General features: G+C 41.4%; 1 protein-coding gene across 14 annotated transcripts in view; it reads left to right on the top strand.

The window, feature by feature from the left end:
• C17H8orf89 (chromosome 17 C8orf89 homolog) overlaps positions 1 to 15,986 on the top strand; it is a 160,310-nt gene that overhangs the window by 29,480 nt on the left and 114,844 nt on the right. For 12 of the 14 annotated variants that reach the window (XM_067017508.1, XM_067017501.1, XM_067017500.1 and 9 more), the window contains one exon: positions 1,647 to 1,821. In XM_067017508.1, the coding sequence (XP_066873609.1) occupies positions 1,647 to 1,798 (152 nt within the window). In that variant the 3' untranslated portion in view covers positions 1,799 to 1,821. Of the gene's footprint in view, positions 1 to 1,633; positions 1,822 to 15,986 lie in introns of those variants that run through there. The other 2 variants (XM_067017510.1, XM_067017511.1) reach the window with 2 other exon arrangements.

Here is a 15,986-nt window from a genome sequence, read left to right as displayed (position 1 = left end):
TACAAGTATTTTTAATGTTTATTACAATTTCTTTTTTTGATGGATGAATAATTTAGAATGTGTGTATACATTTCTAAATATTTGAGAATTTTAAGACTTAACTATTAACAACTTCCAACTTAATTGTATTGGTCTGTATGATACCAATTCTTTAAAGTTTTTTGAGGTTTGCTTAATGCTTAGAATCTAGTTATTTTGTAGCCAGAGAGTCTAAGTGTCAAGTCCATCTTACTGCTAAGAACTGGAATCCTGATTAATTCTTCCCTTCTACTCTCTGTCTGAAATGCCCACTCTCATTACACACTCAAATAAAACAAAACAAACAAAAATACCAACCACATTGGAGAATTGAGGTCAATTTTTATTTTTGGCACTTGAAACTGAAGTTAAACAATAGTATTTTAAAGCAATATGGATCAGTGTATTATTTTCAAAGCCTTGTATGCTTCTAAATAGAAGTATTATACATATTACATATTTAGGGCAATATTTGTGATTACATGGGAACTCCGAATTGATGCATCTGGGTTTAAATCCTGCCTCGAACAATGTCTAAACTCTTTTTTAAATCTGTAATCCAAGATAGTACTAGTTACCTACTTCATAGTATTGTTGTGTGGATGATATAGATGAAAAATACTTGAAATAGAGAGATCATTCAATAATTGTTATCTGTTATTATTGTTATTACTATCCTTCAAAATAGAAGCTTGATTAATGCTGTTTCAGTTAGTGACTTATTTTACTTTATAATTTTACTCTTGTACCTCAACGTTTATGAGAAATCATTTTGTTTGGAGACAGTAACTTGATAAGCATGTGAGGTATGAAATGAGTTATTTATGGAGATCATGCCTTTTATTTTGGAATAAATTCCACAACCATCCCATGTTTTAAGAAGCACATGACAGACTCAGATTTAGGGTTTTTTTTGCTGTTTTTTTTTTTGTTATTGTTGTTTTTGTTTTGCGGTACGCGGGCCTCTCACTGTTGTGGCCTCTCCCGTTGCAGAGCACAGGCTCCGGATGCGCAGGCTCAGCGGCCATGGCTCACGGGCCCAGCCGCTCCGCGGCATGTGGGATCTTCCCGGACCGGGGCACGAACCCGCGTCCCCTGCAACGGCAGGCGGACTCTCAACCACTGCGCCACCAGGGAAGCCCTCAGATTTAGTTTTTTTTGTTTGTTTGTTTGTTTTGTGGTACGCGGGCCTCACTGTTGTGGCCTCTCCCGTTGCGGAGCACAGGCTCTGGACGTGCAGGCTCAGCGGCCATGGCTCACGGGCCCAGCCGCTCCGCGGCATGTGGGATCTTCCCAGACCGGGGCACGAACCCGTGTCCCCTGCATCGGCAGGCGGATTCTCAACCACTGCGCCACCAGGGAAGCCCAGATTTAGTTTTATATCATTAAACATTAAGCATTTTTTAGTTAAATATTTTTTGAGATGACTTGCCATCCGAGTCACTTTAGAAAGTTAAGTAGCTTTCATTTCTACTTCAAAGAATGTGTTATATGAAGAACTAGTGGTGTTTAATGGTGTTTTGAGGAACAGATATTTGGTGTATACTCTTAGAGAATATCATTCATGTGTGCTCAGTTTAATTGTAATAACAGTTTTGGGGTTTTTTCTTTACAGGTTCTGGCTTCAGCGATCCTCTCACTGGAGCACCATCTCGGTACTTACAGAGACTTTCTAAAATGGCCATTTTGGAGTATGATACCATTCGTCAAGAAACAACCAGAAAATTTTAAAAGAGCAAGAAACAAGAGCTTTGAGACTGCTGATTATCCTCTGGTGTGATGCTTTCTTCACTGACTTTTAAGGTTTGTCTTTTTCCTTTCTTTTCCTTTTTTCTTTTCTTTTTTGATATATGATATGATGTGGAATGATTTACATACGATGGAAATGTAAATAGGAAACAAATATTTTCTGTTATATACGGCATAGGTCATACTTTGTTAATCTTACAGACATTTAAGTTATTATTTATATAGTTTATATATGGGGACATAAGCATAAGAAAAATTATATTCTATGAATTTTATGCACATTGGTTATATCTTTTGATTCAATGTGATAAATGTTTTTTGAGTATCTGTACAATGACGTTTGCTAAGAGCTGCAGAAGATTCAAGAATGAGTCCTCATTGTTAGGGTGAGAAGGCTTCCAGTGAGAACCCCTTCTTTTCCCTGCTTGAGCTTGAAAGCAGTTGTGAGATAAGTATTCAAGCAGATGAAAATGAAAATATTAGTTTTGTTTGCTGATAAAACCTGGAAGGGAAATCCTGGCTTAGATGTGTGGCAACAGTGGGTTTCCTAACACTGAACTTCAGAATTGGGCAAATGTACACACTCAGGTGTTGCTCACTTCAGGCTTACCTGCTGAATCGGGCCTTTACTACCAAGCAGAACAAGGCATCTTTACTGCATAGACAGGCGGATCCCTGAGGGGAAAGTGGGTGCAAAGAGACACTCGCTCAATCTCTAGGGGAGGAGGAGGAAGGTCTAGGTCAAGAGGAAGAACCCCTCCTCAAGAAACCCTGAGGAGTCGGGGAGAAGTGTTTGTCAATGCAAGTCCCTGAAAAACAGGGAGAAATCAAGGATACCAATGGCTGATCCAGCAGAGAATGAGATGGGCCATAAGAGAACAACAGTGTGTTAACAGAGGAACGAAAAATGAGGCAGTCATGTCCAACAGGGAGGTAGAGAAAGCTTCACGGAAGATGCGGTGTTAGAAATGGGCCTTAAAGACATGAAAGATGGAGGGAGAGGGCATTTCTAGAAAGATGGAATAACATAGCAAGGACATACTATGCATTTGGGAAAGATGTACTTGGCTGGAGCACTAGGTGGTATAGGGCAAACTTCATCATTTCACGTGCCTACAGACACCAAGCCAGTACATTGAATGGTACCAATCAGATGAAGGCTGTGGTGACCTGGGTCGTGTTTCTCCATTCATAAACAGGCACTCACTGCCTAGCTTCAGCCCTCTTGTCGTGTGGGAATGTGGACCTAAAGTTGCCAGATATTCTAACTTTTCATGAGAAGCCAGAATCTGGATTCTTGTGAAATTTTCCAATGTGTAAATATTAGCAACTAATTCAAAATAAGCAACTTATAATTGAAAATTTATAAAGCCATTGTGCAAGCCAAAGAAAATTACATGGGCAAGCCAGGTCTTGGCTTTGTGGGGCTATTTATTTATTTAAATTTATTTATTTATTTATTTATTTATTTGGGGCTGTGTTGGGTCTTCACTGCACGTGGGCTTTCTCTAGTTGCGGCGAGCGGGGCTACTCTTAGTTGTGGTGCGTGGGCTTTTCATTGTGGTGGCTTCTCTTGTTGTGGGGCACGGTCTCTAGGCGTGCGGGCTTCAGTAGTTGCGGCACACGGGCTCAGTAGTTGTGGCACACGGGCTTAGTTGCTCCACGGCATTGAAATCTTCCCGGACCAGGGCTTGGACCCGTGTCCCCTGCATTGGCAGGCAGATTCTTAAGCACCAGGGAATTCCCTGTGGGGTCATTTATTTATGCATCCTCGGGATCAAAGGACTAGAGGGCGACAGGGCTCAAAGCATAACTTGATCACATCTGGTAGAGAACCTTCAGATGCCAGGCATGAGTCTATATTTCCTCTGTTTCACAATGGAAGATTTTGACAATGAAAGTAAATTATTGCTTTTGTGATTTAGGAAGATTTAATTTGTAGGCTAGATTGTAGTGGGAGGAGATTGGAGATAGGGAAACCAGTCAGGAGGTTTTTATAAAAATTGAGGTAAGAATCTCTCAGAAGAAAGGTAGAAATAGGAATGGGAAGGACAGATTAAGATAATTAGGACATCGAGGCAAAGGACTTAAGATCCTTTGATTAGATATAGGCTATCAGGAGAGGAAGGATCAAAACTAGCTTATTTCTGGTCTTAGACATAAGATTCTCAGGAGATGCTAGTTTGGGGGAAGATGAGGATGAGTGCAGCTTTGTGTGTACTCAGTTTAATGTGCCATCAGGACATCCACAGAGAGATGCCAAGCAGGTAGTTGAAAGCAGATGTGTAGTTCCAGAAAAAGATACTGACTAGAGTTAAAACTTTGAGAAACATTTGCATAACCAAAGCTGTGTTTTCCCCAATAAAAGAGTAGAGAGAGAAAAGAACCCAAATTTATAAGGGATGAGAGGAAATAGGTAGAAGACAAATGAAGAAGGAGAAGGAGAAAAATAAACTATCACAGATGTAGGAGAATGAATATATTCTATGTCCTTGCATGCTCCATATTAATGTATAAAATATACTTTTTTTTAAACATCTTTATTTGAGTATAACTGCTTTACAATAGTGTGTTAGTTTCTCTTTTACAACAAAGTGAATCAGTTATACATATACATATATTCCCATATCTCTTCCCTCTTGCATCACCCTCCCTCCCACCCTCCCTATCCCACCCCTAAAATACACTCTTAATGTGTGTTTATATGCATTACACGATGCATTAGTTTCTAGGGAAATAACCAAGTAAACTTAAGTGGATATGTTTTTGCCTACATCTGAATTTTGATTGAGAATGATTTAGATATTACCTGTACCTTTTCTCTGTTCTGCCCACCTCCTCCAAGTGTGGCCAATGATTTAAGAAATGAGAAGCAGGAGAAAAGGTTTTCTCAAATAAAAATTTGATGAACTTTTAAAAAATTTTATTTTATTGAAGTATAGTTGATTTACAATGTTGTGTTAATTTCTACTGTACAGCAAAGTGATTCGGTTATGCATATATATACATTCTAAGGACACGGTACAATTTATGTCAGAGAATATTTTGTGGATAAGCACTTCTAAACACCTTTGATTATCAGATGGATTTCATTTATTGAGCTCCTACATGTACTCTAAACATTTAATATTTTTGTAAACCTTATGAAAACCCTAAAAAGTAGGTAGGTGATATTATTACTATTTTATAAAATAGTAGATCGAGGATTGTTTTACACTTGGTCTCCAGCTAGAAATAGGAGAACTAGAATTCTAACCTACTAGGATTTAAAGCCCATATACATAAAATCAGGAGAATAATAATTGTTTTAAAACTTAAACTTAGTTGATACAGCATGGTTTAATTACTTAAAATTTAGAGCAAGATAGTAAATACTTGCATAGAAAAAAATATCTCCTAGTATTGAGTTGAGTTCCTGACTTATGACATTAACACATCTTGGAGCATTTATACCAGTAGAGTAGAAAGAACCCCTCCCCCATCTCCCCTATGAAAGAGTTCAACTGAAGCCAATTCAAGAAAGGAGTGGAAGTTTATTTCTTTTTAATATGTGAGATATGCTAATGATAATTAATCATCTTGGGATTGAATTTAACATGTTTTTCATTAAATCTTAAAAAAAAAAAAAACAACACAGGCTCTACTTCCTTACATTGCATTTGCTCTTTTTGTTCCTCATGAACTTTTTAGAAAAACCAACATGTATTTGGTACTCTGAAGGCTCAAATCATCCCCAGTTGAGCAGACCCAAGGTTTAGACATAAGGGTAAGATGCCAACTTCTGATATTATAGCTACCATGGATGTTAATTTTATGCTTGGGATGAAGACAGTGTTGCCAGCATGACATGCCTTTTGCGTCTGTGATTTGGAAATTCCTCCAGTGTAAGCAATATCAGTCACAACTTGGGGAAACTAGACCTTACGATAAGTATTTAGGATGGGAGAATAGAGTCCTGATTTTAGGATGGGAAGTCAGTTCTTTACAAAGAATGATTACTTCAGTGAAGGACAAATCATTAGTCAATGATAGTTCTGAAGACATTTCCTGAGAAGACATTGTTCATCAAGCAACATTTTAATACGTAATTTAGACTCCTGAGTACATATGGTCACCATGAAGCAGATGCCATGGCTTAGATTAAGGAATGGGTATGTTAGTTAATATCTTGTGATTCTGATTCACCGTCTCTGTGAATTTGGTTGATGTGAATTGGTACGCAGATCCTGATCATCCTGGACAAATTAATGAAATGAGGGTTTGTTTTATTTTTTTTGCGGTACGCGGGCCTCTCACTGTTGTGGCCTCTCCCGTTGCGGAGCACAGGCTCCGGACGCGCAGGCGCAGCGGCCATGGCTCACGGGCTTAGTTGCTCCGCGGCACGTGGGATCCTCCCGGACCGGGGCACGAACCCGTGACCCCTGCATCGGCAGGCGGACTCTCAACCACTGCGCCACCAGGGAAGCCCCTTGTTTTTTTTTTTTACTAGAAAAATAACTTTAGTATTTTTGGAAAAATAGTATACATTTTTAGGAATGTCAGCAATGTAGACAAGTACAAATAAAAGGTTTACAAAGCACTTCAAATCTCACCCACTCATAAATAACATCGGGTAAACATCTTTCTCTGCATTTATGCAGGTAGATACAGAAATACCTGTATTAAAACAGCATTCTGTGCATCTTATGTTTAAATAAAGTTAATTTTACTCTTGTAAAAGAAATAAGTGAAACTGAAGTCATTGCTAAAATCAAAATGTTATTAATTTTAAAATATTTTATAATATAGGTCTAGACCTTCTTTCCTAAAAGAGATTTTTTTTTTTTTCCTAAAATATTCCTCCTCAAGAAACTTCTGGTTCTGGTCGAAAACATTTGTCAACTTAGAAAAACCTACCTAGTCTTCTAAAGATGAGTTTAAAAAGTTTCCAGATACTGCCTTTGTTGCAAGGGAAACTTAAGCATAAGTACTACACAGAGACCTTGGGACTTGAACTGCATTCATTCTCCACTAGGGTTGGTCTCTGTTTCACTTAGTCACTCACACTTATAAAGGGTCTTCTATGGGACAGTAAGTCACCACACCCAAAGATAATTAACCCCTTTGCAGAACCAGCAAATCTTTATAACATTCATAAAGTGAACAAAATGTTGAGAGAGAAAGAGAGAGAGAGAGAGATTCTTCTGTCAGGTTTTTCAAAGTTAAGCGTGCATCCAGGTCTGAAGAGCTTGTTAAAATACAGATTCTTATAGGTCTGGGGTGGGTTTGAGAATTTGCATTTCTAACAAGCTCCCAGGTGATGCTGATACTCTCTGATCCACGGATCACACTTTGAGTAGCCTGCCTGAGAATCACCTGCACTTAGAGTTACCTGGTGCATTTTTGAGACACACCGTCGTCCAGGCTCTACTCCCAGAGAATCTTATCTAGCTGGTTTGGGGTGGCCACTGAACATGGGTAAGTTTTCAAATCTCCCCAGGGATCCTAATGTGCAGCTAGGTCTGAGGATTACCGTTGAAATGTTAAGAGATTATGAAAAATATCAAGAAATTGAAATAACCTTTTCCCTTCTATTCAGAGCTTTATGGACACTATTACATTGTCTTCTGGAATTAGTTGTTGCTGTGGAGAAATCTGATTCTTCACCATTTTTTAATCCCTTGTAGATTATTTGCCATTTCTGCCTGGATGTCTAAAGATTTTCTTGATTCTTGAAACTGAATCAGAGTGTGACTCACTGTGTGTTGTCCTAGATCAAAATTTCCTGGAACATAGTATGTTCTTTCAAAGCTGCATAGTCCATTTTTTTCTACATTTTTGGGAAATTTTTTCTTTCATTGTATCTTTGAGTACTTACTCCTTCTGTCCCATATTTTTGAATTCTCTACTTCAGAAACACCAAATATGCCTGAGATCATCTTTATCTGCTTTCAGTATCTGGCGAGTTGGAAAATAAGATTTGTCAATATTTTTCTATCTTCTTTCCGATTAATCGGTGGAATATTTTTTTCTCCACTAGCTGTGTTGACTGTTGATGATTTTAGTGTTTCTTCTAGGTCAGCTATTCTCCACTGTGCCCAGCAAGGTGAAGGTATTATTTTCCCATTTTATAGACAAAGAAATTGTGATTTAATAACTTACCCAAGTTTCTACAGCTCACAGGTTCCAGAGCCCAGGTTTGAACCTGGGTTTACCTGAATCCCAGGTCCCTGTTTTCTCCATCACAGTACAACCCTCTTTGAAAATGTCACCTTGAATGTCCTTCCAATTCAAAAAGTGCTTGTGGGCAAGTCCCTGCCTGCCCTACTCAGACTCACCCATCGACATCGACAACATTTAATGGATGGGCCATTTGTGCTGGGTGCTAGATAAGCGCTGTGGGGACATTGTCGACTGTCGTTAATTCCTCCTTCCTCACGCTGTGTAGGGCATGAAGCTTCAGAGTGACAGTCTAGCTTTCCCACCTCAGAAAATAAATAGAAATATTATAGAACCCTAAGGAATAGTTTAAAATTTAAATAATTACTGGCATCTCTATAGTGATTTATGGATTACAAAGCCCTTACGCTCACACGGTTTCATTAGCACCTTGGAAGATGAGGTTACATAGGGATGTTACATATGGATGATTTCTTGGAGGAGGATAGTGGAGGGTTCCCTTGGTGCCACACGGTTACTGACAGGCAGCTCCACTGCACCTTGCCATCAGAAACACTTTCTAAATCTCCTTTAGGTCCATTGTAGACTCATAATCAGCCATATAATTTCAAGTGCTTGACATTTATTTGTTTTTTCCATCTGGATTTTTTTCCTTTGAAAATAAGGGTGGACTGCCAATTGAAATTATGAACTGGCTCCTATTGGAATGGGTTTGGGGGTGTTGAATAAATGACTGATGTCAGCAGACACCCCGAGTCAGAAGAAAGGTGAACGAAGACCTGCTTTAGAATAAATATTTGTGATTCCTCGAGCAGTTCTTCCCTCTTAATATACGGCTTTTTCAGAACGCTTACGGTCTGTGTCCTGACTGATGCCTGTGTTTAAACAAGTATAGAAATTGCCACCAGTGCCTGGTGATTCCCTCAAACTATTCAGCTAAACATAGAAAATGTATGGGTTCACAGTTACAGGCATAATTTACCTTCCTCGGAATACAAGTTGATACCTACATAAAATGGACATGTGAGGAGAAGAATGCTTTTGATTCATGGCGTGTTTTTCTTGTGTTAAATTTTTAATCTGAAACTAAAGAGATATCAGTCTGTAATTTTTCTACAACTCCACAAACCTGAGTATAAGCTGAGATAATGTGCTCATGAAGAGAAACCTATTTTCCAAAAATCCTATTTTCCAAAAAACTGAATCTGGTCAAATAAGGCCGCCAGGGACCTTATCCTAAAGTTGATAACTCTGAGGGATATGACAGACTTAAAGTCCGTGCTTATGGAGCGGTGTTTTGGCAACAACAAAAAGATGGAAGAAAAGACAAGACATCTCTGGTGCATGTCAGGTCAATTTCATTTAATGCAAATGTATTTTAGCAGATTAAATACATTCACAAATTGATTTACATGTTAGAAGGTTTGGCACGTACACTTGAAACAATTCTGGACGGCTATCCACCCCCCCACTACAGGTCTTGTTTGGACAGTCTTTCTGTGTGTGTGGTAAAATACACATAACATAGGGCTTCCCTGGTGGCGCAGTGGTTGAGAGTCCGCCTGCCAATGTAGGAAACACAGGTTCGTGCCCCGGTCCGGGAAGATCCCACATGCCGCGGAGCGGCTGGGCCCATGAGCCATGGCTGCTGAGCCTGCGTGTCCAGGGCCTGTGCTCCGCAACGGGAGAGGCCACAACAGTGAGAGGCCCGCGTACCACACACACACACAAAAATACACATAACATAAAGTTTACTATCTTAGCCATTTTTTTTTAGCACACATCCTGTCTCAATTTTATTAAGTTTAATATACATTAAATTTTCAATCCCATTCATTAAAACGATGCAGATTCAATGTATGCATTTCTACAACTAAACTTCCCTTTCTAGTGGATGGCAGAAAGAAGAAACACCAACATTTTGATGATTCAGTATTTTTTTTCTTAATATCTTTTTTTTATTAGAGTATAGTTGATTTACAATGTTGCGTTAGTTTCTGCTGTACAGTGAAGTGTATCAGTTATACATATACATATTTTAAGTGTACAGTTCAGTGGCATTAATACCCTGTCATTGACAATCTTGCACTCTCTTGGTTTTTTGTTTAGGACTGACTTCCTTTCTTCTCTCCTACTTCACTTCTCTCTTCTTGGCTTGACTCTGGCCATCTTAACCCATAGGCAAAAAATTCTGACACTTTGTACAAAAGCAAAAAAAGAATGATCCACATGGCACCCCTGGCAAGATATCTAATCAAAACCTGACTTCAACAATGATGGAAATTGGTCTTAGAGAAAGAGTTGCAGGCTCTCAGGGAAATGCAGGCACTCTGATACGTGTACATAGACTGAATAGGGCTGAAAGCAGAGTCCTGGTCATGCACTGCGGTGGGAACTCGACACACAGTGGCAAGATGTAGCCTCTGCTTTGGGAGTGGAGTCTTCCAAGAGAGGAAGACAGGACACTCCTGTTACAATGTAGTTCGATGCCCTGAATTCCTGTGAAACCTGTTCGAGGAATCTTTTTTATAATTTGGTAAAATTAGAAGTCTACTCCTATACAACTTTAGCATAAGTTGTAGATGGCCTTGGGTGAGCATTTCTGCCTAAACATAGGGTTCCCGCTTATTAGAGATTATTTAAATCAACTCGACAACCGCCGAGCTGACCACGTGCAAAGCACAGCAGAGGACATTTAAAGGGAAGTAGGATACAGCTCTTGCCTTCCAGGATTTTACACGCTAATGCAGATGGGTGAGTGTGGATAGCTGTGTGATGGGACGGCATAAATGTTGTAAACTTAGGTAAATACACAGCACTGACTTAGTTTGAGACTTCACTTCTGGTATGGAGGGTATGTGAAACCAATAAGTGAAATACAGTTATGAGGAAATCTTCAAGAAAAATGACGAATTAATCAATTTACTTCAATATGTATTGATTTCGCATGTATCAGGCCCTAAGTTAGTGACTGGAAATCCGGAGAAAAATGAGCACAGTCCCTGTCCTTGAGAGTCTGACACACAGGAAGGGGAAACTGACAGCCACTGACAACACAGTGTAAGGAGAAGCATCTGGTCCCCTTGGGTCTCTGCATCCCTTTCTTGGGTGGAACTTGTCAGGATCATTTGGACCCTGGAGCATCCTGATCACTGAAGTTGTTGAAGGAGTCATGGGCCTAATCCTGCAGTGCTTGGGTAGACAGGGGACAGAGGGGAAGGGAGCGGGAGGGGGAAAAGGGCAGAGCTAGAAAAGGCAGAGGAAGGAAGATCGTCCGCCAAGAGTCCGGATGTATCACCACCTGCTGTCTCAGTGATGGCTCTGCTATGGCTGAAACTGATAGGTGCCTCTTCAAGATGGAATAGTTCACGCTTCAGTTGCCCGAGAACCTTTGTCAGCCCTGCAGGTGAACTCATCTACCCCTTTCTACTTCTTGGCAAGCCAAACCGCAGGGTGTGGCCATGGCCTGAAATAACTTCTCGTCCCTCCTGAGATCCAGCCCAGGGTCAGGGAGAGGGCCCCGGGGGCCAGACTGAATCACCCACATGGCCGACTGGGTGCCACATGTGTTGCTGTCAGAGCAGTTGGGGGATGTGCGGTATCCTGGACCTTAGACCTCCCAGCAATGTGGTGAGTGTCTTTGCCCAGCCGGATGGAGTTCGGAGAGTCACGTTAGAATACAGCTTAACCATGCGGCGTCTGATGTCAGGCTGCCTGGGGTCAAATCCCCACTCTGAAACTTGCTAGCTGTTTAACTGTGGTATCTTTGCCTCCCCAAGTGTCACCTGGAAAAGGGAGATGTAAAAAAAAAAAAAAAAAAAATCCAGAATAATAATAATACCTACTTCTTGGGGGTCTTGGGAGAGCCAAATAATGTATATAAAGCTCCGAACCCCATGTCCGCCACTTGGTGTTTAATTATGTTATTTTAATCCTTGGGGATGGTTCCCACCTTGGAGTGTCAGGGGTGGGGTGGAAACAGACGCCCTACGTGAACAGCACTGTAACCTGAGAAGGGCTAATCAGGTGCTCCCCCCAATTTGGAAGGGGTTGAGTGGGATACAATGACCAATTCCTGATTTTCTTTTCAATCTTGGCAGAAAGGGTATAATTTTAATAAGATGAAAGGAGGCTTGCAGGCTCCTGACAACAAAGAAAACCACAGGCTGCTGCTGTGTGTTCACACCTTCTCTGGATCCTCTTAAGGAACCGGATCAAGGGATCCACAGGGAAGGGGGGCTCTGGTGCCCCCCACTGAGACATGGCTGGCCCTCTGGGGCACAGGCAGGGGAGAGGAACCCGACTGAGTCCTCTTCTGATAACTGCTGATGGTAAGACGGGGGTGGTGGTACAGGTGTGACGGGGGAGACTTTTCTGAGCATTCCTGAGCTCTCCCGCCAGGCTTGTGGCTCTGATTTCTTAAACGACCTGTTCACAGTTGTGAACTCAGGGGAAAGTGAGTATGTCCCTAGCCCCGTGTTTGAAAGATAATAAGTAAATGCTCATATCAGAGTTTGAATATTTGATACACATTCTCTTAAATGAACTTCTACATCGGCCCCTTCTTTTCGCCTTCACTGTCCAAGTAAACAACAGCAATATCCGACTCTTTTTACTATTTTGGTTCAAGAAAACAGCAGAGAATCTAGGATTCCTTCCCACACACCCCTTCTGGCAGCCCTCTAGTGGCTTTCTCCTCCTTACAATGTTTTCGTTTGTTTGTTTGCTTCCCTTTATTCACAGCCCTATCGCCCAGTGCTTAACCCTGATACAAGAAAGACACATGTGACCAGTGCACTTGAAATTGCCAGTCACTGAGTGACTTACTATATTCTGCCTCTGTCCTGAAAACAACTTTTGCTGTCTCCTCCCTCACCCCCACTCCCCTGGTTGCCAAGGAAGTATTACTAGAAGTCTGAGAACAGCAAACCATAAGAGTTGTTCGATTGCTAAGAAGAAGGGTGTGACATCTCCCTGGAGACCTGTGAGCTGAGGATGGGTGATGTTTAGAAGACGCGCAGATTAGTTAACTACTGCTGTCGTCTGCCCTGTCGACGTCAGATGCTAAGTCTTTAACCAACATTGTTTCACTTATTCCTCACAGCGGCCCAGTGAGCCAGGTAGGATTGTTATTACTATTATCCCCATTTTTCAATGAGGCTCAGAGAGATTAGGTAACTTTCTTGAGGTCTCAGCTGGTTAATGCTAGAACTAGTATTTGAACCCATGTCTGTCTTACACCAAAGCCCATGCCCTTAACCACTCCAGGATGCAGGACCCTTTGTGGGGTTACATTCTACTCAAGCAGCTTGTAGTCTAGAATGATCTGGAATGCGCGTCATTGTGTCTTGACGCTGTATCTTAACGCATCGTCACGATTTGTTTACCCAACAGAACATAGGTAGCTTCTGATTTTGTCCCATGAGGGAACAGCCACACTGGTAGACTCAGGTCCCCACGTGACAGAGGCTCACTTTGCCCAAAGGCAGTCGCATGGAGATGTGAACATTTACCCCATAAGCACAACTGACAGACTCAGCGCGGTCCTACCAGATGAGGGACAGGGGTGGACTGGGCATATGCACTTTTACTGCAGACGGCCCGCGTTCTATCCCTGGTTGGGGAAATAAGATCCTGCAAGCCACGTGGTGCGGCCACAAAGAAAAATAGATTTGATTTGTGAGCTGTTGCAGACAAATCCCAATATTTTTATCGAATGAAGGGTACTGTTTTCTCCAGGGGTGGCCAAGTTGCGGGCCCATAGTGTGATGGAAGGATGGGTTCCCCTAATTATTGCAGATATACTTCCACGATTCAGCAGTAGCTGTGTTATGGGTGGTAACAGGATAGGCACTGTGACAGGAGTTAGGAACGCAGAGATGATTTATCCCTTTGGCGCTTCGTGGAGGGAAAGCCAGACCCACAAGCAAACGATTCTAATCCTGAAGTCCAAGTGCAGAAATGGGAGTGTGCATAACGTCTGTGTGAGCACAGAAGTTAGAAGGGCTAATTTTGCTTGTAAGACTTCGAGGAGAGTCTCAACTTTTGGAGGAGGCTTTTCGCATAGAGAAGAGAAGAAGAGGTCACGTCAAGGGAACAGTATATTCAACGGCTTGGAGGTCTGACCATGTGGGTCATTACTGTGGGATAGTGAGTAATTTGTGAGCAAGGCATGGGATGTGTATGGGGAGGTGAGGAAGTTGGGGACCCCCCCATAAAAAGGGTTTATGACAAAGATATGCAGCAAATCTCTTCGTGTTATAGTTTAAACACAACTTCATATCAGTAAAAGTAGGAAAGAAAGCACGGTAGTATAATGTTCATGACCACTCTTTTTAGAAAAAGGTTTATCTTTCCAAATATTCAAGAGCATAATAATTCCTTTGGGTCATGGTCAATTTCTGGACACTGAGCTCCCCATGCAAGCAGAACTCGAGAAAGTAGAGGGATCTTCTCTTTACAATTACATAGAGGCAAGACTGGTGATCATTTATAAGAAGGCTCTCTGGCAAATGGAGGCGGGACTCCTGAATATTTTCCTGATCTTCGGAGGAAAGAAATTTAAAAAAAAACACTTCAAGATAAAATAGATAGGACAAAGAGTAAATCCACAGAAGTTTTTGTTTCTTTACTCTTATCATTCAAATAACTTCCATGAATTAGTATGTGCGTGCACAGAATCCACTGGAAAATTATTTCTAGCTATTTACAAGGTTGCTTTATTTCGTAATTGTAAGCTTTCAAATGGACATTAATAATGAACTCCAAGTGCCAAATGAAAAACGTAATGCGTGTCGTAAGTGATAGGGCTTCCAGTCCATTCCAGTCTTTATATCTGCTACTCAATTAATCATGACACTTAAGCGAATTAGAAACAACGGCCAAAAAAAGGAAACTTAATTTGAGAATTCCCTTTGGGATAATGCTAGAGTGGTTGAAAAAACGATGGAGGTTCTGGAACCCCTAGGACATCTCCTCACAGAGTTTGAGTGATTTGGTGCGTCAATTTCAAGTTTGGTTCTCGAGCCTCTCCCAGAGGATGAGTTCTGTCCAGTTCTGGCTCCTGACGGACTCAGAAAGGTCCTCAAAGAAAGAACAAGTTTCTGAAATAAAAGAAAGACTGTTGGCAATTCAGCCTTTCCTCTTTGGCGATCACAACGAGAGGTAGAACACATGCTCATAACAGATGGCTTAATTTAAATGACAAGAAGAGATAATGAAACATAAATACAAAAGCATAATTCCAATTCCAAGGAGAGATGAAAATTAGCATCATTTCCCCACTTGGGCCCCTTCTGTGTTAACAGAGTCTGTGCTGCCCAAGGAATCACAGGGCTGGCCATTATCTTGGAAAAGGAATTTATTATGAGCATAATGATGTGTGTTCTCAACCATTTTGTGGATTTTAGTTTTCAATGCCCCTCTTTCAGGTTTCTTGAGTTTTTCTGGGACAAGATCTCTCCCTCCCACAGGACTACACATGGCCAAATTCATTTTACATTGGATGACAAATTGCATTTGAATTTGTAGGGTTGAAAGGTCAAGGCTGTTCTCTGTTAGTCAGCCAGGCTCCCTCCTGGTGTTTCAGTCATGAGACTGTGTTTGAAGGTCCTCTGAGCTGCTGCCTCCTCCAATCCTCATGAATATCTAATTCTGCCCTGACTTGTATTCCTAATTACTGACTCTACCCGCCCGCCCGCCAGGGGATTGACAAAATAAACTGCAGCGGGCCCAGCTCCGTATTATTCATCCTGGGGCAGTCAATAGTCAACCATAACCCAGAATTTTGAAAAGGGTCCATTTTCTGAGCCTGTGTCTTGCCCCAAGCTGTCAACCAGAGAACGCTCCGTGAGAATCAGCCTCTTTGCCAGAGCTCTATGCATCCAAAACGTAAATTAGCAGGGAATTCCCTGATGGTCCAGTGGTTAGGACTCTGCGCTTTCACCGTTCAATCCCTGATCGGGGAACTGAGATGGTGCAACTGTAAAATGCATGAAGGGTGTGTCTCTAATCTGAGTAGCCCGTGGGCCCACCAGCCTTTAGTACATACCTTTACCTAG

The sequence above is a fragment of the Kogia breviceps genome, chromosome 17 (assembly GCF_026419965.1).
Source record: "Kogia breviceps isolate mKogBre1 chromosome 17, mKogBre1 haplotype 1, whole genome shotgun sequence".
In the NCBI taxonomy this organism is placed as follows: Eukaryota; Metazoa; Chordata; class Mammalia; order Artiodactyla; family Physeteridae; genus Kogia; species Kogia breviceps.
The sequence above is the reverse complement of the archived record's forward strand: the minus strand, read 5'-3'. Positions and strand labels throughout refer to the sequence as shown.